General features: G+C 49.8%; 1 protein-coding gene across 5 annotated transcripts in view; it reads left to right on the top strand.

Annotated features, from left to right (window-relative positions):
• The window catches only part of LOC139394581 (zinc finger CCHC domain-containing protein 7-like), a 120706-nt gene that overhangs the window by 69651 nt on the left and 28555 nt on the right, over nucleotides 1-22500 (top strand). For all 5 annotated transcript variants that reach the window (XM_071142682.1, XM_071142684.1, XM_071142683.1 and 2 more), the window contains 4 exons: nucleotides 10321-10364; nucleotides 11386-11520; nucleotides 11667-11834; nucleotides 15104-15139. In XM_071142682.1, the coding sequence (XP_070998783.1) occupies nucleotides 10321-10364; nucleotides 11386-11520; nucleotides 11667-11834; nucleotides 15104-15139 (383 nt within the window). The remainder of the gene's footprint in view (nucleotides 1-10320; nucleotides 10365-11385; nucleotides 11521-11666; nucleotides 11835-15103; nucleotides 15140-22500) is intronic.

Raw genomic sequence — 22500 nt, 5'->3', positions numbered from 1 at the left:
ACCGAGACACATACACACACACACACACACACACACACACACCGAGACACACACACACACCGAGACACACACACACTGAGTCACACCCACACACACACATACACACACACCTATGCTCACACACACACACACCAAGGCACACACACACACACACAAGTATGCTCACACACACACACACACACACACACCGAGACACACACACACACCTATGCTCACACACACACACACTGAGACACACACACACACACACACACACACACATTCACACCGAGACACTCACACACACACACACACACACACCGAGACACTCACACCAAGACACACACACACACACCGAGACACACACACCGAGACACAAACACACACACACACCGAGACACACACACACACACACCGAGACATACACACACACACACACCGAGACACACACACACACACACACCGAGACACACCCACACACACCGAGACACACACACACGCACACACCGAGACACACACACACACACACCGAGACAGTCTTTTTTTTGGCGCAGGTCCCTTTCCTGATTGGACCATGTGGTTGCCGTGCGGTTTCCAGGCCGCGCCCCTGCTGAGTGGTAATTGGTCTCCATGGCGGTGCCGCGTGGCGACGGAAGTTTGATTGACAGGTTGGCCACCTGCCCTGGCTGCTAAACCAGGGGGAGAGATGGTGGGGAAGGGGATGTGGGGGGTTTGGTTTGGGTAAGGCGTGAAGGGGATATGGGGGGTGGGGGGTTTGGTTGGGGTAAGGCGTGAAGGGGATATGGGGGGATGGGGGGTTTGGTTGGGGTAAGGTGTGAAGGGGATATGGGGGGGTTTGGTTGGGGTAAGGTGTGAAGGGGATATGGGGGGGTGGGGGGTTTGGTTGGGGTAAGGTGTGAAGGGGATATGGGGGGTGGGGGGTTTGGTTGGGGTAAGGCGTGAAAGAGAGATGGTGGGGAAGGGGATGTGGGGGGTTTGGTTGGGGTGAAAGAGAGTTGAGAGAGGGAGAAATGGGGGTGGGGGGGGGTGGGAGAGAGAACGATACTGTCACGTGTTGGTGGGCTGGGTGTAGTCCAAAATCTTCTGCCACTTACATTTAGGGGTGGGCCGTCTCACCCCGCGAGGGCCCGTCTCACCCCGCGAGGGCCCGGTCTCACCCCGCGAGGGCCCGGTCTCACCCCGCGAGGGCCCGGTCTCACCCCGCGAGGGCCCGGTCTCACCCCGCGAGGGCCCGGTCTCACCCCGCGAGGGCCTGGTCTCACCCCGCGAGGGCCCGGTCTCACCCCGCGAGGGCCCGGTCTCACCCCGCGAGGGCCCGGTCTCACCCCGCGAGGGCCGTACATTGACCAGACAACAGCATGCAGTCAAACAGATCGCTCCCAACTGAAGCTTTTCCACATTGCTTCTTAATATAAATCCACATGTTTTCTATATTATGTTATTAGTCTGTGAAACACTAGTTAGTTGGTCTTAGCAAGCTGCACATGTGTGTTTGTCCCTAATGCTAATCGCTAGCTAGCAGTGGTGGAGTATCACAGCATTGTTTGTGTGTTTGTCCCTAATGCTAATCGCTAGCTAGCTGGCTAGCAGTGGTGGAGTATCACAGCATTGTTTGTGTGTTTGTCCCTAATGCTAATCGCTAGCTAGCTGGCTAGCAGTGGTGGAGTATCACAGCATTGTTTGTGTGTTTGTCCCTAATGCTAATCGCTAGCTAGCTGGCTAGCAGTGGTGGAGTATCACAGCATTGTTTGTGTGTTTGTCCCTAATGCTAATCGCTAGCTAGAAGTGGCGGAGTATCACAGCATTGTTTGTGTGTTTGTCCCTAATGCTAATCGCTAGCTAGCTGGCTAGCAGTGGTGGAGTATCACAGCATTGTTTGTGTGTTTGTCCCTAATGCTAATCGCTAGCTAGCTGGCTAGCAGTGGTGGAGTATCACAGCATTGTTTGTGTGTTTGTCCCTAATGCTAATCGCTAGCTAGCTGGCTAGCAGTGGTGGAGTATCACAGCATTGTTTGTGTGTTTGTCCCTAATGCTAATCGCTAGCTAGCTGGCTAGCAGTGGTGGAGTATCACAGCATTGTTTGTGTGTTTGTCCCTAATGCTAATCGCTAGCTAGAAGTGGCGGAGTATCACAGCATTGTTTGTGTGTTTGTCCCTAATGCTAATCGCTAGCTAGCTGGCTAGCAGTGGTGGAGTATCACAGCATTGTTTGTGTGTTTGTCCCTAATGCTAATCGCTAGCTAGCTGGCTAGCAGTGGTGGAGTATCACAGCATTGTTTGTGTGTTTGTCCCTAATGCTAATCGCTAGCTAGCTGGCTAGCAGTGGCGGAGTAGAACAGCATTGTTTGTGTGTTTGTCCCTAATGCTAATCGCTAGCTAGCTGGCTAGCAGTGGCGGAGTAGAACAGCATTGTTAGTGTGTTTGTCCCTAATGCTAATCGCTAGCTAGCTGGCTAGCAGTGGTGGAGTATCACAGCATTGTTTGTGTGTTTGTCCCTAATGCTAATCGCTAGCTAGCTGGCTAGCAGTGGTGGAGTATCACAGCATTGTTTGTGTGTTTGTCCCTAATGCTAATCGCTAGCTAGCTGGCTAGCAGTGGCGGAGTAGAACAGCATTGTTTGTGTGTTTGTCCCTAATGCTAATCGCTAGCTAGCTGGCTAGCAGTGGCGGAGTAGAACAGCATTGTTAGTGTGTTTGTCCCTAATGCTAATCGCTAGCTAGCTGGCTAGCAGTGGCGGAGTAGAACAGCATTGTTAGTGCAACAGCTTGTTCTTAATCAGAGAGGAAAAAGGACAAGAATATTCTAAAATATTTTGTCAGAATTTCAATATAATTAAAGGTCCCATGGGAAACACTGACCAACTGACTTTGGTTCCTACTCCTACTTTATTTTTTCTCTCGTCGTCATGCCAACAAAACTGCATTCCAAGCGCCCGCTGTAGTTCCAACCCAAAATTCCAATGATGGTTCTATTTCTAGGATTCCAACAGTTTACCACGGTGTTTTGATGTAGAATCGCAAAGTAAAATCACAATATTTGGCACAAGAATCGCAATTATATATTTTTTGCACATTATCGTTATTGTGTGTGTGTGTGTGTCTGACATCACCCATGCTCTCTGGCCTCCCCCTTTGTGAGGTTAAACACACTGAGAGGGTGTCTGACACACACACACACACCGTCTCCATTGTCATGTATAGCGTTGTTAATCTGTCCGTGTCGCCTCGGTATCAGACACTCTGTTCAGGGGGTCAGGGCCTCTTCCGCTCTCTTTGTGTGTTAATGGAGCTGCCGTGTGGCGCAGCGGTCCAAGGCTCTGCTAGAGGCGTTTACTACAGACCCTGGTTCGATTCCGGGCTGTATCACAGTGCTAGAGGCGTTACTACAGACCCTGGTTCGATTCCGGGCTGTATTACAGTGCTAGAGGCATTACTACAGACCCTGGTTCTATCCCGGGCTGTATCACAGTGCTAGAGGCGTTACTACAGACCCTGGTTCAATTCCGGGCTGTATTACAGTGCTAGAGGCATTACTACAGACCCTGGTTCTATCCCGGGCTGTATCACAGTGCTAGAGGCGTTACTACAGACCCTGGTTCTATCCCGGGCTGTATCTCAGTGCTAGTGGCGTTACTACAGACCCTGGTTCTATCCCGGGCTGTATCACAGTGCTAGAGGCGTTACTACAGACCCTGCTTCTATCCCGGGCTGTATCACAGTGCTAGTGGCGTCACTACAGACTCCCCCTATCTCTCCTCTCCCTCTCTCCCTCCCTTTCCCTCTCCTCACCTCCCTCCCCCTCCCTCCTCACCTCCCTCAGTCTCCCTCCTCTCCCTCTCTTCCTCTCCCTCCTCTCCCTCTCTTCCTCACTCTCCCTCCCTCCCTCTCTCCCTCCCTCCTTTCTCTCCCTCTCCCTCTCTCCCTCCCTTTCCCTCCCTCCTCTCCCTCTCTTCCTCTCCCTCCTCTCCCTCTCTTCCTCACTCTCCCTCCCTCCCTCTCTCCCTCCCTCCTTTCTCTCCCTCTCCCTCTCTCCCTCCCTTTCCCTCCCTCCCTCCCTCCCTCCCTCCCTTCCTCACCTCCCTCTCCCTCTCTCCCTCTCCCTCTCTCCCTCCCTCCCTCAGCGTGGGGAGGGTATCTGGTGGGACTGGAGGCAGCAGGATGGTTACACTTGAGGAGGGTTGTCAAGGGATACCGTCGCTGAGGAGAGGAGCTGTGTGTGGTGTTCTGTTCTCCATCAGACTTCAACCACCCTGTCTGCCCCCTGTCTCCTGAGAAGATTGTTGTTCAGGGTCTCTCTCTCTGTCTGTGTCTCTCTCTGTCTGTGTCTCTCTCTGTCTGTGTCTCTCTCTGTCTGTGTCTCTGTCTGTGTCTCTCTGTCTCTCTCTGTGTCTCTCTGTCTCTCTCTCTGTATCTCTCTCTCTCTCTTTCTCTCTCTCTCTGTGTCTCTCTCTCTCTCTCTCTATCTCTCTGTGTCTCTATGTCTGTGTCTCTCTGTGTCTCTGTCTGTCTGTGTCTCTCTGTCTCTCTCTCTGTATCTCTCTCTCTCTCTTTCTCTCTCTCTCTCTCTCTTTCTCTCTCTCCCTGTGTGTCTCTCTCTCTCTCTCTCTGTGTCTCTCTGTCTGTGTCTCTCTGTCTCTGTCTGTCTGTGCCTCTCTCTGTATGTGTCTCTCTCTGTCTGTGTCTCTCTCTGTAGGTCTCTCTCTGTCTCTCTCTCTGTCTCTCTCTGTATCTCTCTATCTCTCTCTCTGTCTCTCTCTGTATCTCTCTCTCTCTGTCTCTCTCTGTGTCTCTCTCTCGGTCTCTCTCTCTCTCTCTCTCTCTCTCTCTCTCTGTGTCTCTCTCTCTCTCGGTCTCTCTCTCTCTCTCTCTCTGTCTCTCTCTCTCTCTCTGTCTCTCTCTCTCTGTGGTGGTCTGTTCTTCATCTCCTTCTTTAGGTTATCAGACTTCAACCCCCCCGACTCCTGAGAAGCTTGTTGTTCAGGGTCTCTCTCTCTCTGTGTGTGTCTCTCAACCCAGGGGAGTTGGGTGTTCATGGTTCATTAGCCACACGTACTCTTCCGTTCTGTTCTCACACACACACACACACACACACACACACACACACACACACACACTGGTTACCAGTCCTCCTCTCTTCTGTTGTTGTGTTCAGTGACAAACTGCCAGCCCTCCTCCTCTCCCTCCTCTCCCTCTCCCTCCTCCTCCTCTCCCTCCTCTCCCTCCCCCTTCTCCTTCTCCTCCTCCTCCTCTCACTTTGTCTCTTCTTTCTTCCTCTGTTAATTAGGGTACCTATGAGACAGACAGACAGGTAACATCTGTCTCCCTCCCTCCGTTAGGAGATAGGGAGGAGGCTAGGGGAGGAGGGGAGGAGGCTAGGTTAGGAGGGGAGGATGCTAGGGGAGGAGGGGAGGAGGCTAGGGGAGGAGGTTAGGGGAGGAGGGGAGGAGGCTAGGGGAGGAGGGGAGGAGGCTAGGGGAGGAGGGGAGGAGGCTAGGGGAGGAGGCTAGGGGCTAGGGAAGGAGGGGAGGAGATGGGGGCTAGGAGATGGGGACTAGGGGAGGAGGCTAGGAGATATAGGCTAGGAGATAGGGACTAGTGGAGGGGGCTAGGGAAGGGGGATAGGAGATGGAGGCTAGGAGATATGGACTAGGGGATAGAGGCTAGGGTAGGAGGCTAGGAGATAGGAGCTAGGGGAGGGGGGCTAGGAGATGGGATAGGGGATAGGGACTAGTGGAGGGGGATAGGAGATAGGGGCTAGGGGAGGAGGCTAGGAGATAGGGGCTAGGGTAGGAGGCTAGGAGATAGGAACTAGGGGAGGGGGGCTAGGAGAGGGGGACTAGGAGAGGGGGGCTCGGAGAGGGGGGCTAGGAGAGGGGGGCTAGGAGAGGGGGGCTAGGGGATAGGAGATGGGGGCTAGGAGATGGGGGCTAGGAGATGGGAGCTAGGAGATGGGGGCTAGGGGAGGAGGCTAGGAGATGGGAGCTAGGAGTTGGGGGCTAGGAGATGGGAGCTAGGGGATAGGAGATGGGGGCTAGGGGATAGGAGATGGGGGCTAGGGGATGGGGGGCTAGGGGAGGAGGCTAGGAGATGGGGGCTAGGAGATGGGGGCTAGGGGAGGAGGCTAGGAGATGGGAGCTAGGAGATGGGGGCTAGGAGATGGGGGCTAGGAGATGGGAGGCTAGGAGATGGGGGCTAGGAGATGGGACGCTAGGAGATGGGGGCTAGGAGATGGGGGCTAGGGGAGGGGATAGGGGATAGGGACTAGTGGAGGGGATAGGAAATAGGGGCTAGGGGAGGAGGCTAGGAGATAGGGGCTAGGGGAGGAGGCTAGGAGATAGGGACTAGGGGAGGGGGGCTAGGAGAGGGGGACTAGGGGAGGGGGGCTCGGAGAGGGGGGCTCGGAGAGGGGGGCTAGGGGATAGGAGATGGGGGCTAGGAGATGGGGGCTAGGGGAGGAGGCTAGGAGATGGGGGCTAGGAGATGGGGGCTAGGAGATGGGGGCTAGGAGATGGGGGCTAGGAGATGGGAGCTAGGAGATGGGGGCTAGGGGAGGAGGCTAGGAGATGGGAGCTAGGAGTTGGGGGCTAGGAGATGGGAGCTAGGGGATAGGAGATGGGGGCTAGGGGATAGGAGATGGGGGCTAGGGGATGGGGGGCTAGGGGAGGAGGCTAGGAGATGGGGGCTAGGAGATGGGGGCTAGGGGAGGAGGCTAGGAGATGGGAGCTAGGAGATGGGGGCTAGGAGATGGGGGCTAGGAGATGGGGGCTAGGAGATGGAGGCTAGGAGATGGGGGCTAGGAGATGGGACGCTAGGAGATGGGGGCTAGGAGATGGGGGCTAGGAGATGGGAGGCTAGGAGATGGGGGCTACGAGATGGGGGCTACGAGATGGGGGCTAGGAGATGGGGGCTAGGAGATGGGAGCTAGGAGATGGGAGCTAGGAGATGGGAGCTAGGAGATGGGAGCTAGGAGATGGGAGCTAGGAGATGGGAGCTAGGAGATGGGAGCTAGGAGTTGGGGGCTAGGAGATGGGAGCTAGGGGATAGGAGATGGGGGCTAGGGGATAGGAGATGGGGGCTAGGGGATGGGGGGCTAGGGGAGGAGGCTAGGAGATGGGGGCTAGGAGATGGGGGCTAGGGGAGGAGGCTAGGAGATGGGAGCTAGGAGATGGGGGCTAGGAGATGGGGGCTAGGAGATGGGGGCTAGGAGATGGGGGCTAGGAGATGGGAGCTAGGGGATAGGAGATGGGGGCTAGGGGATAGGAGATGGGGGCTAGGGGATGGGGGGCTAGGAGATAGGAGATGGGCGCTAGGAGATGGGAGATGGGCGCTAGGAGATGGGGGCTAGGGAAGGGGAGCTAGGAGATAGGAGATGGGGCTAGGGGAGGGGGCTAGGGGATAGGAGATGGGGGCTAGGGGAGGGGGCTAGGAGATAGGGACTAGGGGATAGAGGCTAGGGGAGGAGGCTGGGGGAGGGGGGCTAGGAGATGGGGGCTAGGGGATGGGGGATAGGAGATAGGGGCTGAATATGTTTTCGTAAAGTCCTAAGAGTTGATATTTGCATGCGAGTTTTATTAATTTATTATTTTACCCCTTCCTCCCCCCCATCTCCCCCTTCCTCCCCTCCATCTCCCTCCTCCATGTGTTTGATTCCTGGCCCGTGACAGAGGTTCACCCTTTATCCCTGTGTGTGTGTGTGTGTGTGTGTGTGTGTGTGTGTGTGTGTGACGGGGCCCTCAGATTAAGGCCTCCTGCTCTTTATTTGGGGTCAGCCCCTGAGAGGCGCTTTGGGAATTACTTTCACACACACACACACACACACACACACACACACACACACACACACACACAGAAGAGGCCCCCCAGTCAGATCACAGGGTCTGACTGCATCACCACTCAGATGTGGAAACAGGGCAGTATATTGTATATATCAGGATATTTGGGGGTAAAGTTCCACTGGAAGTGTTTCCAATACCGTCAACCATTATTTTTAAAATATATATATTTATACTTTTTCCAATTAATATCTGCAGTTGACTTGTGCAATACGTTAGTAGTTGGAGATAGTTGGGGGATAGTTGGGGGATAATTGGGGGATAGTTAGAGATAGTTAGGGATAGTTAGGGATAGTTAGGGATAGTTAGAGATAGTTAGGAGATAGTTAGGAGATAGTTAGGAGATAGCTAGAGATAGTTGGGGGATAGTTAGAGATAGTTAATAGATAGTTAGAGATAGTTGGGGATAGTTAAGAGATAGTTGGGGGATAGTTAGAGATAGTTGGGAGATAGTTGGGAGATAGAGATAGGTAGGAGATAGTTTGGGGATAGTTAGGAGATAATTAGAGATAGTTAGGGGATGGGGGATCGTTAGAAGATAGTTATGGGATCGTTAGAGATAGTTAGGAGATAGAGATCGTTAACGAAAGTTAAGAGATAGTTGGGAGATAGTTAGAGATAGTTAAGAGGTAGTTAAGAAATAGTTAGAAATAGTTGGGGGATAGTTAAGAGATAGTTAGTTAGAAATAGTTGGGGGATAGTGAAGAGATGGGGGATAGTGAAGAGATAGTTAGTTAGAAATAGTTGGGGGATAGTGAAGAGATGGGGGATAGTTAAGAGATAGTTAGTTAGAAATAGTTGGGGGATAGTGAAGAGATGGGGGATAGTGAAGAGATAGTTAGTTAGAAATAGTTGGGGGATAGTGAAGAGATGGGGGATAGTTAAGAGATAGTTAGTTAGAAATAGTTGGGGGATAGTTAAGAGAGAGTTAGTTAGAGGATAGTTGGGGGATAGTGAAGAGATGGGGATAGTGAAGAGATAGTTAGTTAGAGGATAGTTGGGGGATAGTGAAGAGATGGGGATAGTTAAGAGATAGTTAGTTAGAGGATAGTTGGGGGATAGTGAAGAGATGGGGGATAGTTAAGAGATAGTTAGTTAGAGGATAGTTGGGGGATCATTAGGAGATGGTTATGGGCTCATTAGAGATCGTTGGAGATAGTTAGGGGATAGTCGGGGGATAGTTAGAGATAGTTAAGAGATGGGGGATAGTTAGGAGATAGTTAGAGATAGTTAGAGATAGTTGGGGATAGTTGGGGATAGTTGGGGGATAGTTAGAGATAGTTGGGGGATAGTTAGAGATAGTTGGGGGATCGTTAGGAGATAGTTAGATAGTTAGAGATAGTTGGGGGATCGTTAGGAGATAGTTAGAGATAGTTAGAGATAGTTAGAGATAGTTAGAGATAGTTAGAGATAGTTAGAGATAGTTAGAGATAGTTGGGGGATCGTTAGGAGATAGTTGGGGATAGTTAGGAGATGGGGGATAGTTAGGAGATGGGGGATCGTTAGGAGAGAGCTGGGGATAGTTAGGTGATGGGGGATCGTTAGGAGATAGTTGGGGATAGTTAGGTGATGGGGGATCGTTAGGAGATAGTTGGGGGAGGACGGAGAGAGATGGGGGAGAGAGAGGAGGGAGAGATGGGGGAGGACTGAGAGAGGTGTTTGATGAAGGCTCAAGGCTGTGTCTCAGTGTTTGTCTAAAGGCTAAAGTGCCCTCTCTGCTAAACCAGGGGATGTTGTTCACTTAGCTGTGTGTACTGTACAACATATGGTGTGTGTGTGTGTGTTCCTCACACAGTAAGCTGACGACAGGAGTTACAGTTTCATGTCTGAGGGTTGGTATCCCTCAGGGCTCTACTATAGGGCCCTCCTCCTTCTCCTTTGGGTTTTACACACACACACACACACACACACACCGTACCATCACACACACACACACACACCGTACCATCACACACACACACACACACACACACCGTACCATCACACACACACACACCGTACCATCACACACACACACACACCGTACCATCACACACACACACACCGTACCATCACACACACCGTACCATCACACACACACACACACCGTACCATCACACACACACACACACACCGTACCATCACACACACACACACACACGCCGTACCATCACACACACACACACCGTACCGTCACACACACACACACCGTACCATCACACACACACACACACCGTACCATCACACACACACACACACCGTACCATCACACACACACACCGTACCATCACACACTTCAGTCCTTCTGATACAGATGTTAGAACAGACGGCCTAGTAGAATGGGGATTTATTTGGTAGTGTGTGTGTGTGCGCGTGTGTGTGTGCCATCAACACACTGAAATATCTGTTTTGTTAAATCTCTGACTCAATGACAGCGAAGACTGTTGGTTAATTATTTAATTCAGAATAATGATTCATTTTGAATGATTGATTTGTTGTTGTTTTTTTCAGACGGTGACGAGGGTACCTGGGTGATAGCGGACAGAGACAGAGAGGTGGGTCTCTCTCTGTGTGGATTTATATACATTTATTTTCATGAATAATTCATGAATAAATCATTTTTATAGAAATAAAACTTGATTAAAATAATAATAATAATAATCTAATTATAATCTAATAATAATAATAATCTAATAATAATAAAATAATAATAATAAATAATAATAATAAATAATAATAATTATAATAAATAATAATAAATAATAATAATACATAATAAAATAATAATAATAATAATAAAATAATAATAAATAATAATAAATATAATAATACTAAAATAATAAATAATAATAATAATCTAATAATAATAATTAATAATAATAATTAATAATAATAATAAATTATAATAATGATAATTATAATCTAATAATAATAAATAATAATTATAATCTAATAATAATAAAATAATAATTATAATATAAAAATAATAAAATTATAATTATAATCTAATAATAATAAAATAAATAATAATAATAATAAAATAATGATTATAAAATAATAATAATATAATAATAATAATAATAATATAATAATAATTATAATATAATAATAATAATAAAATAATAATAATAAAATAAATAATAATAATAATAAAATAATGATTATAAAATAATAATAATATAATAATAATAATAATAATATAATAATAATTATAATATAATAATAATAATAAAATAATAATAATAAAATAAATAATAATAATAATAATAATAATAATAATAAAATAAATAATAATAATAATAATAATAAAATAAATAATAATAATAAAATAATAATAATAAAATAAATAATAATAATAATAATAATAATAATAATAAAATAAATAATAATAATAATAATAATAATATAATAATAATAATAATAAAATAATAATAATAATTATAATATAATAAAATAATGATTATAATATAATAATAATTATAATATAATAATAAATAATTATAATTATAAAATAATAATATAATACATTTATATATTAATATAAATAATAAAATCTTGATTGATTTTGATTGGCAGGCTCAGATCGTGAACCGGCGTGGGGGCGGTCCTCGGGGGAAGCGGGTGGCGAACCGTTACTATGCCGACAAGAACGTCACCTGTCACAGCTGTAAGAGGACTGGACACCTCTCCACGAGCTGCCCTACGCCCCCGGTAACACACACTGTACCATCACACACACACACACACACACACACACATACACACAGTTACCTGTACCCACGTCAGTAACAGTCAGTAATATATTGACTCTTCTCTTCCTTCTGTGTGTGTGTGTGTGTTTCCATCTCTGCGCGTAGGAGCCGTGTTGCGTGTTGTGCGGGGAGCGTGGTCACACGATGCTGTCGTGTCCCAGCAAACATTGCAGGAACTGCGGTCTGCCCGGTCACTTGAACGAGGTGTGTGTCGTACCCAACCTCCGATACAAATTGTGTTATCGCTGTGGCGTACAGGGACACCTTAACGACGTGAGTCTCACACACACACACACACACACACACACACACACACACACACACACACACACACACACACACACACACACACACACTCTCCATCCTCTCTCTCTCTCTCCATCCGTTTCTCTCTCTCTCCATCATCTCTCTCTCTCTCCATCCTCTTCTCTCTCTCTCCATCCTTCTCTCTCTCTCTCTCCATCCTCTCTCTCTCCATCCTTTTCTCTCTCTCTCCATCCTCTCTCTCTCTCTCTCCATCCTTTTCGTTCTCTCTCTCCATCCTCTCTCTCTCCATCCTTCTCGCGCAATTTTTTTTTTCTCTCTCTCCATCCTCTTCTTTCTCTCTCTCTCTCCATCCTCTCTCTCTCCACCCTCTCTCTCTCTCCATCCTTTTCTCTCTCTCTCTCCATCCTTCTCTCTCTATCCCTTTCTCTCTCTCTCTCTCCATCCTCTTCTCTCTCTCTCCATACTATTCTCTCTCTCTCTCCATCCCCTCGCTCTCTCTCCATCCTTCTCTCTCTCCATCCTCTCTCGCTCTCTCTCCATCCTCTCTCTCTCTCTCTCCATCCTCTCTCTCTCTCTCCATCCTCTCTCTCTCTCTCCATCCTCTCTCTCTCTCTCTATCCTTTTCTCTCTCTCTCCATCCTTTTCTCTCTCTCTCTCCACCCTCTCTCTCTATCCATCCTTTTCTCTCTCTCTCTCCATCCTCTCTCTCTCTCCTCATTTTCTCTCTCTCTCTCATCCTCTCTCTCTCCATCCTCTCTCTCCATCCTTTTCTCTCTCTCTCTCCATCCTTTTCTCTCTCTCTCCATCCTTTTCTTTCTCCTCCTTTTCTCTCTCTCCATCCTCTCTCTCTCCATCCTCTCTCTCTCCTCCTTTTCTCTCTCTCTCTCCATCCTCTCTCTCTCTCCATCCTCTCTCTCTCTCCATCCTTTTCTCTCTCTCTCCATCCTCTCTCTCTCTCTCTCTCTCTCTCTCTCTCTCTCTCTCTCTCTCTCATCCTTCTCTCTCCATACTTCTCTCTCTCTCCATCCTCTCTCTCTCCATCCTCTCTCTCTCTCCATCCTCTCGCTCTCTCTCCATCCTCTCTCTCTCCATCCTTTTCTCTCTCTCTCCATCCTCTCTCTCTCTCCATCCTCTCTCTCTCTCCATCCTTCTTTCTCTCTCCATCCTCTCTCTCTCTCTCCATCCTCTCTCTCTCTATCCTCTCTCTCTCCATCCTTTTCGCTCTCTCTCCATCCTCTCTCTCTCCATCCTTTTCTCTCTCTCTCCATCCTTTTCACTCTCTCTCTCCATCTCTCTCTCTCTCTCTCTCCATCCTCTCTCTCTCTCCATCCTCTCTCTCTCTCTCCATCCTCTCTCTCTCCATCCTCTCTCTCTCTCTATCCTCTCTCTCTCTCTCCATCCTTTTCGCTTTCTCTCTCCATCCTCTCTCTCTCTCTATCCTTCTCTCTCTCTCCATCCTTTTCTCTCTCTCTCTCCATCCTTTTCGCTCTCTCTCTCCATCCTTTTCGCTCTCTCTCTCCATCTCTCTCTCTCACTCTCCATCTCTCTCTCTCTCTCTCCATCCTCTCTCTCCATCCTCTCTCTCTCATCATCTCCCTCTCTCATCATCTCCCTCTCTCTCCATCCTCTCTCTCTCTCTCCATCCTTTTCTCTCTCTCCATCCTTTTCTCTTTCTCTCTCCATCCTTTTCTCTCTCTCCATCCTTTTCTCTCTCTCTCCATCCTCTCTCTCTCCATCCTCTCTCTCTCCTCCTTTTCTCTCTCTCTCTCATCCTCTCTCTCTCTCCATCCTTTTCTCTCTCTCTCTCTCTCCATCCTTTTCTCTCTCTCTCCATCCTTTTCTCTCTCTCTCCATCCTCTCTCTCTCATCCTTCTCTCTCTCTCCATCCTCTTCTCTCTCTCCATCCTTCTCTCTCTCTCCACCCTTCTCTCTCTCCATCCTTTTCTCTCTCTCTCTCATCCTTCTCTCTCTCTCCATCCTCTTCTCTCTCGCTCCATCCTTCTCTCTCTCCATCCTTTTCTCGCTCTCTCTCCATCCTCTCTGTCTCATCCTTCTCTCTCTCTCCATCCTCTTCTCTCTCTCCATCCTTCTCTCTCTTTCTCCACCCTTCTCTCTCTCCATCCTTTTCTCTCTCCATCCTCTCTCTCTCTCTCCATCCTTCTCTCTCTCCATCATTTTCTCCATCCTTTTCTCTCTCCATCCTCTCTCTCTCTCTCCATCCTCTCTCTCTCTCTCCATCCTTCTCTCTCTCTCCATCCTTTTCTCCATCCTTCTCTCTCTCTCTCCATCCTCTCTCTCTCTCCATCTTTCTCTTTCTCTCTCTCCATCTCTGTTTCTCCCTGTGGAGGTCTATCTGTGTGTGTTGTGTCGGCAGAGAGGCGAGGCGTGTGACACTCACGCTCCGTCAAGCGTCTGTCTTTAATGAGAGACCCAGGGGACAGAGACCTGACACACACACACACACACACACACACACACACACACACACACACACACACACACACACACACATAAACAAGTGATTTTGGGGGGAGAGATATAGAGTGAAAGACTTGCCCTTTCTCTCTCTCTCTCGCTCTCTGTCTGTCTTGCTGTCTCTCTCTCTGTCTCTCTCTCTTTCTCTCTCTCTCTCTCTCTCTGTCTCTCTCTCTCTCTCCCTCTCTCTCGCTCTCTCTCTCTGTCTATCTCTCTCTCTCTGTCTCTCTGTCTCTCTGTCTCTCTCTCTCTCTCTCTCTGTCTCTCTCTCTCTCTACCTCTCCCTCTCTCTCTCTACCTCTCTCTCTCTCTCTCTCTGTCTCTCTCTCTGTCTCTCTCTCTGTCTCTCTCTCTGTCTCTCTCTCTGTCTCTCTCTCTCTCTCTGTCTCTCTCTGTCTCTCTCTCAGTAGGAGTCTTTTAGATAATAGGAGTAGCCCGCTGCGCCTATGACATTTTCAATTTCCCACCGGGAGGCGGAGACGCTGTCACAACTCCTGGAAAACTGTCAGACGCTCCGGAGAGAATGTTTTAGACACAGTTTTACTGAGAGAGAGATGGAGTGGGTGGTAGAGGGAGGGAGAGGGATGGAGAGAGAGAGAAAGAGGGAGGGAGAGATGTCCTCTCCCTCCCTCCTCTCTTCCCTGCCCTCTCTCTCTGCATCCGTTTGATAAAAACCAGTTCCACCACACACACACACACACACACACACACACACACACACACACACACACACACACACACACACAGAGAGTTCATGTGCTTTCTGTTTCACACACTGATTGATAATATTCTCTCCTCAGGCCTGCCCAGAGATATGGAGACAGTACCACATCACGGTAAGACTGTGTGTGTGTGTGTGTGTGTGTGTGTGAGTGATATAGACCTCAGCCTAAGAGAAAAGAGCAGCTTGTTTGTCAATTAAAAGACGTGATAAAGCATGAAATGGGCTGCCAACAACCTCACGGGAGCAGACTGTCTGTAGACAGGGGTGGTCTGTCTGTCTGTCACTCTCCTCTATGGACATTAATTAGCCTGCTCAGTTTAATGGAAGGAGCTGCTTCATTAGACTACTGGAGGAGAGAGGAGGAGGGAGAGAGGAGGAGGAGGGAGATAAGGAGGGAGGGAGAGGCGGGAGAGAGGAGGAGGGAGGGAGGGAGAGGCGGGAGAGAGGAGGAGGAGAGGAGGGAGAGAGTGGAGGAGGGAGAGAGGAGGAGGGAGGAGGAGGGAGGAAGGGAGAGGAGGAGGAGAGGAGGGAGAGGAGGAGGGAGAGAAGGAGGAGAGAGGGAGAGAGAGGAGGATGGAGAGGAAGGAGAGGAGAGGAGGAGGGAGGGAGAGGAGGGAGAGAGGAGGAGGAGGGAGAGAGGGAGAGGAGGGGAGAAGAGGAGGAGGAGGGAGAGGGAGAGAAGGAGGACGGAGGAAGAGGGAGGGAGAGAGAAGAGTAGGGAGGGAGAGGAGGGGGAGAGAAGAGGGAGAGAGACGAGAAGGAGGAGGAGGGAGAGAGGAGGAGGGAGAGAGGAGGAGGAGGAGGGAAAGAGGAGGAGGAGGAGGAGGAGGAGGGAGAGAAGGAGGGAGGGAGGGAGGGAGGGAGAAAGAGGAGGGAGAAGTGTGGAGCAGTTCGAGGGGGAGAGGAGAGAAGGGAGGGAAAGGGGGAGAGGAGGAGGGGGGGAGAGAAGAGGAGGGAGGGAGGGTGGGAGGGAGGGAGGAGGAGGAGGGAGAGAGGAGGAGGAGGACCCTTCATGTTTATGTTTCCAGGGGTTTTCCTTCAGCGATGTCCGGCAGCCAATCAGGCTCTCAGTTTATGTTTCCACTCAGGGGTTACTCAGTTACTGCCGGCTACATCTCCCACTTCGAATTAAACTCCTTTATATTTAAAACTCCTCCGTCAAACTCCCTCTGGAATAAACAATCTGGAGAGGAGGAGGAGGAGGAGAGGAGGAGGAGGGAGGGAGGGAGGAGGAGGAGAGGAGGAGGGAGGGAGAGAGGAGGAGAGGAGGAGGAGGGAGGGAGGAGGAGGAGGAGGAGGAGGAGAGGAGGAGGGAGAGAGGAGGAGAGGAGGAGGAGAGGAGGAGGAGGGAGGGAGGAGGAGGAGGGAGGGAGAGAGGAGGAGAGGAGGAGGAGGGAGGGAGGAGGAGGAGGAGGGAGAGAGGAGGAGGAGGGAGGGAGGAGGAGGAGGGAGGGAGAGAGGAGGAGAGGAGGAGGAGGGAGGGAGGAGGAGGAGGGAGAGAGGAGGAGAGGAGGAGGAGGAGGGAGGGAGGAGGAGGAGGGAGAGAGGAGGAGAGGAGGAGGGAGGGAGGAGGAGGAGAGGAGGAGGAGTGAGGGAGGAGGAGGAGGGAGGGAGAGAGGAGGAGAGGAGGAGGAGGGAGGGAGAGAGGAGGACGACGAGGAGAGGAGGAGGAGGGAGGGAGAGAGGAGGAGGGAGAGAGGGAGAGAGGAGGAGGGAGGGAGAGGAGGAGGAGGGAGAGAGTGAGAGAGGAGGAGGGAGGGAGAGGAGGACGAGGGAGAGAGGAGGACGAGGGAGAGAGGAGGACGAGGGAGAGAGGAGGACGAGGGAGAGGAGGACGAGGGAGAGAGGAGGACGAGGGAGAGAGGAGGACGAGGGAGAGAGGAGGACGAGGGAGAGAGGAGGACGAGGGAGGGAGGGAGAGGTAGGAGATATTTAAAACTCCTCCGTCGAACTCGATCCCTCTAGAATAAACAATCTGCATCTCGTAGCCAACTGTTGACAGGCGCCTGTCGGTCACAAAGCCAGCGATGACAGGGAAACGAAGGGAGAGGTTTCACTCTCCCCTACATTTTGTTTTCTGTCACGTTCATTTATTTCACGTAGCGGAGTCATGGCGTCATGGTAACCTGTTTCCGGTGTCTTGATTGACAGCTAGTGTTGATTCGTTTTTTTTTTAAAACAATTGTTTTATTTTATTTAACCTTTTTATTTAACTAGTCAGTTATGAACATAAATAAGAATTATATTCTGATCCCGCCAAACCCGGACGCCGCCCTATGGGACTCCCAATCACGGCCTTGGATTGAACCCCGGGCTGTAATGACGCTGGGGGGGGGGGGGGGGGGGGAGGGGGGGCACCATGATATTTTTTGTTTTGACTTGGATAAAAACTATGGATGGAAACACGGTTAGTGACGCTGACGTGAGTGCAGCCAATCGAATGGCATCGTGTGGCAGAGACGTTAGTGACGCTGACGTGAGTGCAGCCAATCGAATGGCATCGTGTGGCAGAGACGTTAGTGACGCTGACGTGAGTGCAGCCAATCGAATGGCATCGTGTGGCAGAGACGTTAGTGACGCTGACGTGAGTGCAGCCAATCGAATGGCATCGTGTGGCAGAGACGTTAGTGACGCTGACGTGAGTGCAGCCAATCGAATGGCATCGTGTGGCAGAGACGTTAGTGACGCTGACGTGAGTGCAGCCAATCGAATGGCATCGTGTGGCAGAGACGTTAGTGACGCTGACGTGAGTGCAGCCAATCGAATGGCATCGTGTGGCAGAGACGTTCTTCGGACTAATGATTTAATTTTGGCTCCTGGACAACCTTGGCTTTTTTTGGTGAATATTTTGCTGATCGAATCTGAAAAAAACATTCAGCTGAAGATGATGAATCTTCACGACAGGAACAACATTGTTGTTGAACTCCGTCGGTAGTGGAGAGACTCATTCTGGTCCACATGTCATCATTAGGGCCCTCAAGGACTCCAGGCGGTTAAACAGAATTTAACAATATAAATGTATTGAACATTAATTATTATTTTGTCCTAGTTTATCATTAAACATGAACAGAATGCGTCAGTGATTCGTATTTCCTGGAACTTTCTGAAGAGGAAATGAGATCGCCGTCTGTCTGTCTGTCTGTCTGTCTGTCTGCCGCTGTCTGCCTCTCTGTCTGCCTCTCTGTCTGCCTGTCTGTCTGTCTCTCTGCTTCTCTGTCTGTCTGTCTCTGTCTGTCTGTCTGTCTGCCTCTCTGTCTGCCTCTCTGTCTGTCTGCCACTTGGTGTAGTCATTAGTCATGATGCTGAGTGAGTCTGTCTGCCTCTTGGTGTAATCATTAGTCATGATGCTGAGTGAGTCTGTCTGCCTCTTGGTGTCATCATTAGTCATGATGCTGAGTGAGTCTGTCTGCCTCTTGGTGTCATCATTAGTCATGATGCTGAGTGAGTCTGTCTGCCTCTTGGTGTAGTCATTAGTCATGATGCTGAGTGAGTCTGTCTGCCTCTTGGTGTAATCATTAGTCATGATGCTGAGTGAGTCTGTCTGCCTCTTGGTGTAATCATTAGTCATGATGCTGAGTGAGTCTGTCTGCCTCTTGGTGTAGTCGTTAGCCGTGATGCTGAGTGAGTCTGTCTGCCTCTTGGTGTCATCATTAGTCATGATGCTGAGTGAGTCTGCCTGTCTCTCGGTGTAGTCATTAGTCATGATGCTGAGTGAGTCTGTCTGCCTCTCGGTGTAGTCATTAGTCATGATGCTGAGTGAGTCTGTCTGCCTCCTCGGTGTAGTCATTAGTCATCATGCTGAGTGAGTCTGTGCCTCTCGGTGTAGTCATTAGTCATGATGCTGAGTGAGTCTGTCTGCCTCTCGGTGTAGTCATTAGTCATGATGCTGAGTGAGTCTGTCTGCCTCTCGGTGTAGTCATTAGTCATGATGCTGAGTGAGTCTGTCTGCCTCTCGGTGTAGTCATTAGTCATGATGCTGAGTGAGTCTGTCTGCCTCTCGGTGTAGTCATTAGTCATGATGCTGAGTGTGATTTTGACAGACGGAAACCTGGAAAACCAAAACCATACATTTATTTAAGAAGATAATTTTTATTTTTTAATAAAATCCACAATCGAAGAACAAACATCATTGTGGTAATTCATATCTTGTAGCAAAACTTGTAACTAAGACTTTAATCTCAAGAGAAAGACAGGTTAAAGGTTTAAATATTATTTGACTTAGTTGAAATAGTCCTGATTCAATAGGCCTAGAAAATACACTGAATTTATTTTCAGTCATTTAAATTGTAAAGCCATGTTTTTCAACACGACGCCACAACTAATATTTCAGACGGGACCAATGCATTACAATGTACCAGAGTTCACCAACATAGAGCTCCTTCTGCAAAAAAACACAAAATCTTAACCAGTGGGGCAACCTCCCCCCAGACACCCCTCCCGGCTGGCTACTCTATGGACCTGCAGTGGTAGTGACATTTAGACTATAGTCATTTAGCTGACGTTCTGAGCCAGAGCCACGTACGGGACATTCATCTAGAGTAGAGTCAGGACCACAACCTCATACCTCCAGGTAGAGTCAGGACCACCTCATACCTCCAGGTAGAGTCAGGACCACCTCATACCTCCAGGTAGAGTCAGGACCACCTCCTCATACCTCCAGGTAGAGTCAGGACCACCTCATACCTCCAGGTAGAGTCAGGACCACCTCCTCATACCTCCAGGTAGAGTCAGGACCCCCTCATACCTCCAGGTAGAGTCAGGACCACCTCATACCTCCAGGTAGAGTCAGGACCACCTCATACCTCCAGGTAGAGTCAGGACCACCTCATACCTCCAGGTAGAGTCAGGACCACCTCATACCTCCAGGTAGAGTCAGGACCACCTCATACCTCCAGGTAGAGTCAGGACCACCTCACACCTCCAGGTAGAGTCAGGACCACCTCATACCTCCAGGTAGAGTCAGGACCACCTCATACCTCCAGGTAGAGTCAGGACCACCTCATACCTCCAGGTAGAGTCAGTACCACCTCCTCATACCTCCAGGTAGAGTCAGGACCACCTCCTCATACCTCCAGGTAGAGTCAGGACCACCTCACACCTCCAGGTAGAGTCAGGACCACCTCATACCTCCAGGTAGAGTCAGGACCACCTCATACCTCCAGGTAGAGTCAGGACCACCTCCTCATACCTCCAGGTAGAGTCAGTACCACCTCCTCATACCTCCAGGTAGAGTCAGGACCACCTCCTCATACCTCCAGGTAGAGTCAGGACCACCTCCTCATACCTCCAGGTAGAGTCAGGACCACCTCATACCTCCAGGTAGAGTCAGGACCACCTCATACCTCCAGGTAGAGTCAGGACCACCTCATACCTCCAGGTAGAGTCAGTACCACCTCATACCTCCAGGTAGAGTCAGTACCACCACCTCATATACCTCCAGGTAGAGTCAGGACCACCTCATACCTCCAGGTAGAGTCAGGACCACCTCATACCTCCAGGTAGAGTCAGGACCACCTCATACCTCCAGGTAGAGTCAGGACCACCTCATACCTCCAGGTAGAGTCAGGACCACCTCATACCTCCAGGTAGAGTCAGGACCACCTCATACCTCCAGGTAGAGTCAGGACCACCTCATACCTCCAGGTAGAGTCAGGACCACCTCATACCTCCAGGTAGAGTCAGGACCACCTCATACCTCCAGGTAGAGTCAGGACCACCTCATACCTCCAGGTAGAGTCAGGACCACCTCATACCTCCAGGTAGAGTCAGGACCACCTCATACCTCCAGGTAGAGTCAGGACCACCTCATACCTCCAGGTAGAGTCAGGACCCCCTCATACCTCCAGGTAGAGTCAGGACCCCCTCATACCTCCAGGTAGAGTCCGGACCACCTCATACCTCCAGGTATAGTCAGGACCACCTCATACCTCCAGGTAGAGTCAGGACACTTTACCTCAGTAAAGCAGCTTTCAAGTGTGTGTGTGTGTGTGTGTGTGTGTGTGTGTGTGTGTGTGTGTGTGAGTGAGCTAGTTTAAGGGGTGGTGGATTTTGTGACCTAGGTCTAATTGAGGTATTAAAACATTTTAAGCATAGGGAGCAGAAGGTCCTTAGACACACTTACACACATCGACACACACACACACCACACTTAGACACACACACACACACTTACACACATCGACACACACACACAAACACACACACACACACACTTACACTTACACACATCGACACACACACACACACACACACACACTTAGACACACACACACTTAGACACACACACTTAGACACACGCACACACACCCACACCGACACACACACACAACGACACACACACACACCGACACACACCGACACACACACCTCTTAGGGCTCGTACTGTTTAAGACAGAATTTTATTCATGATAATGTTTATGACCCTGAACTCCCCAAAGTGGACTGTGTGTGTGTGTGTGTGTGTGTGTGTGTGTGTGTGTGTGTGTGTGTGTGTGTGTGTGTGTGTGTGTGTGTGTGTGTGTGTGTGTGTGTGTGTGTGTGTGTGTGTGTGTGTGTGTGTGTGTGTGTGTGTGTGCGCGCATGCGTGTGTGTTCTGGGAGATGCGACTCTGTCACCTTCCTCTGGGCTCAGCCAGGTGTGAAAATGCATTCTGTCAGACCCCTACTACTGGGGCTACTTATGCTGGGCCTGTGTGTGTCCTCTCTCAGCGATGTCCTCAAGGCTGTGTGTGTGTGTGTGTCGTGTGTCGGTGTGTGTGTGTGTGTCTTCCTCTCTCAGCGATGTCCTCAGGGATTTGTGGTCTCTACAGCTAAGTCTGGAGAGGAGTCTGTTAGAGAAGCCAGGTGCTGTGAACTCTCTTCTCCTACCCCCCCCCCCCCCCCCCCTTACTATCCGAGTCTCAGTTCTGTTACAATGGAGGGAGAGGAGGATGAGGGAGGGAGGGAGGGAGAGGAGGATGATGTAGGTTGGAAAGGAGGGAGAGGAGGATGAGGTAGGGAGGAAAGGAGGATGAGGTAAGGAGGGAGAGGAGGATGAGGTAAGGAGGGAGAGGAGGATGAGGGAGAGGAGGATGAGGTAGGGAGGGAGAGGAGGATGAGGTAGGGAGGAAAGGAGGGAGAGGAGGATGAGGTAGGTTGGAAAGGAGGGAGAGGAGGATGAGGTAGGGAAGAAAGGAGGGAGAGGAGGAGGATGAGGGAGGGAGAGGAGGATGAGGGAGGGAGGGAGGGAGGGAGAGGAGGATGAGGGAGGGGGGGAGGAAAGGATGAGGTAGGGAGGAAAGGAGGGAGAGGGAGGGAGAGGAGGATGAGGTAGGGAGGAAAGGAGGGAAGGTGGGAAGGAGGAGGATGAGGGAGAGATGAAGGGAGCAGCTACAACTTTACTGATGGCTTCCCCTATCCCTAATGATCTCTCTTTCTCTCCCTCATTTCTCTGTGGCCCGGTAGAGAAAATAGAATGATGGAGAGAGAAATTACC

The sequence above is a fragment of the Oncorhynchus clarkii genome, unplaced genomic scaffold (assembly GCF_045791955.1).
Source record: "Oncorhynchus clarkii lewisi isolate Uvic-CL-2024 unplaced genomic scaffold, UVic_Ocla_1.0 unplaced_contig_14020_pilon_pilon, whole genome shotgun sequence".
Taxonomy (NCBI): Eukaryota; Metazoa; Chordata; class Actinopteri; order Salmoniformes; family Salmonidae; genus Oncorhynchus; species Oncorhynchus clarkii.
The sequence above is the reverse complement of the archived record's forward strand: the minus strand, read 5'-3'. Positions and strand labels throughout refer to the sequence as shown.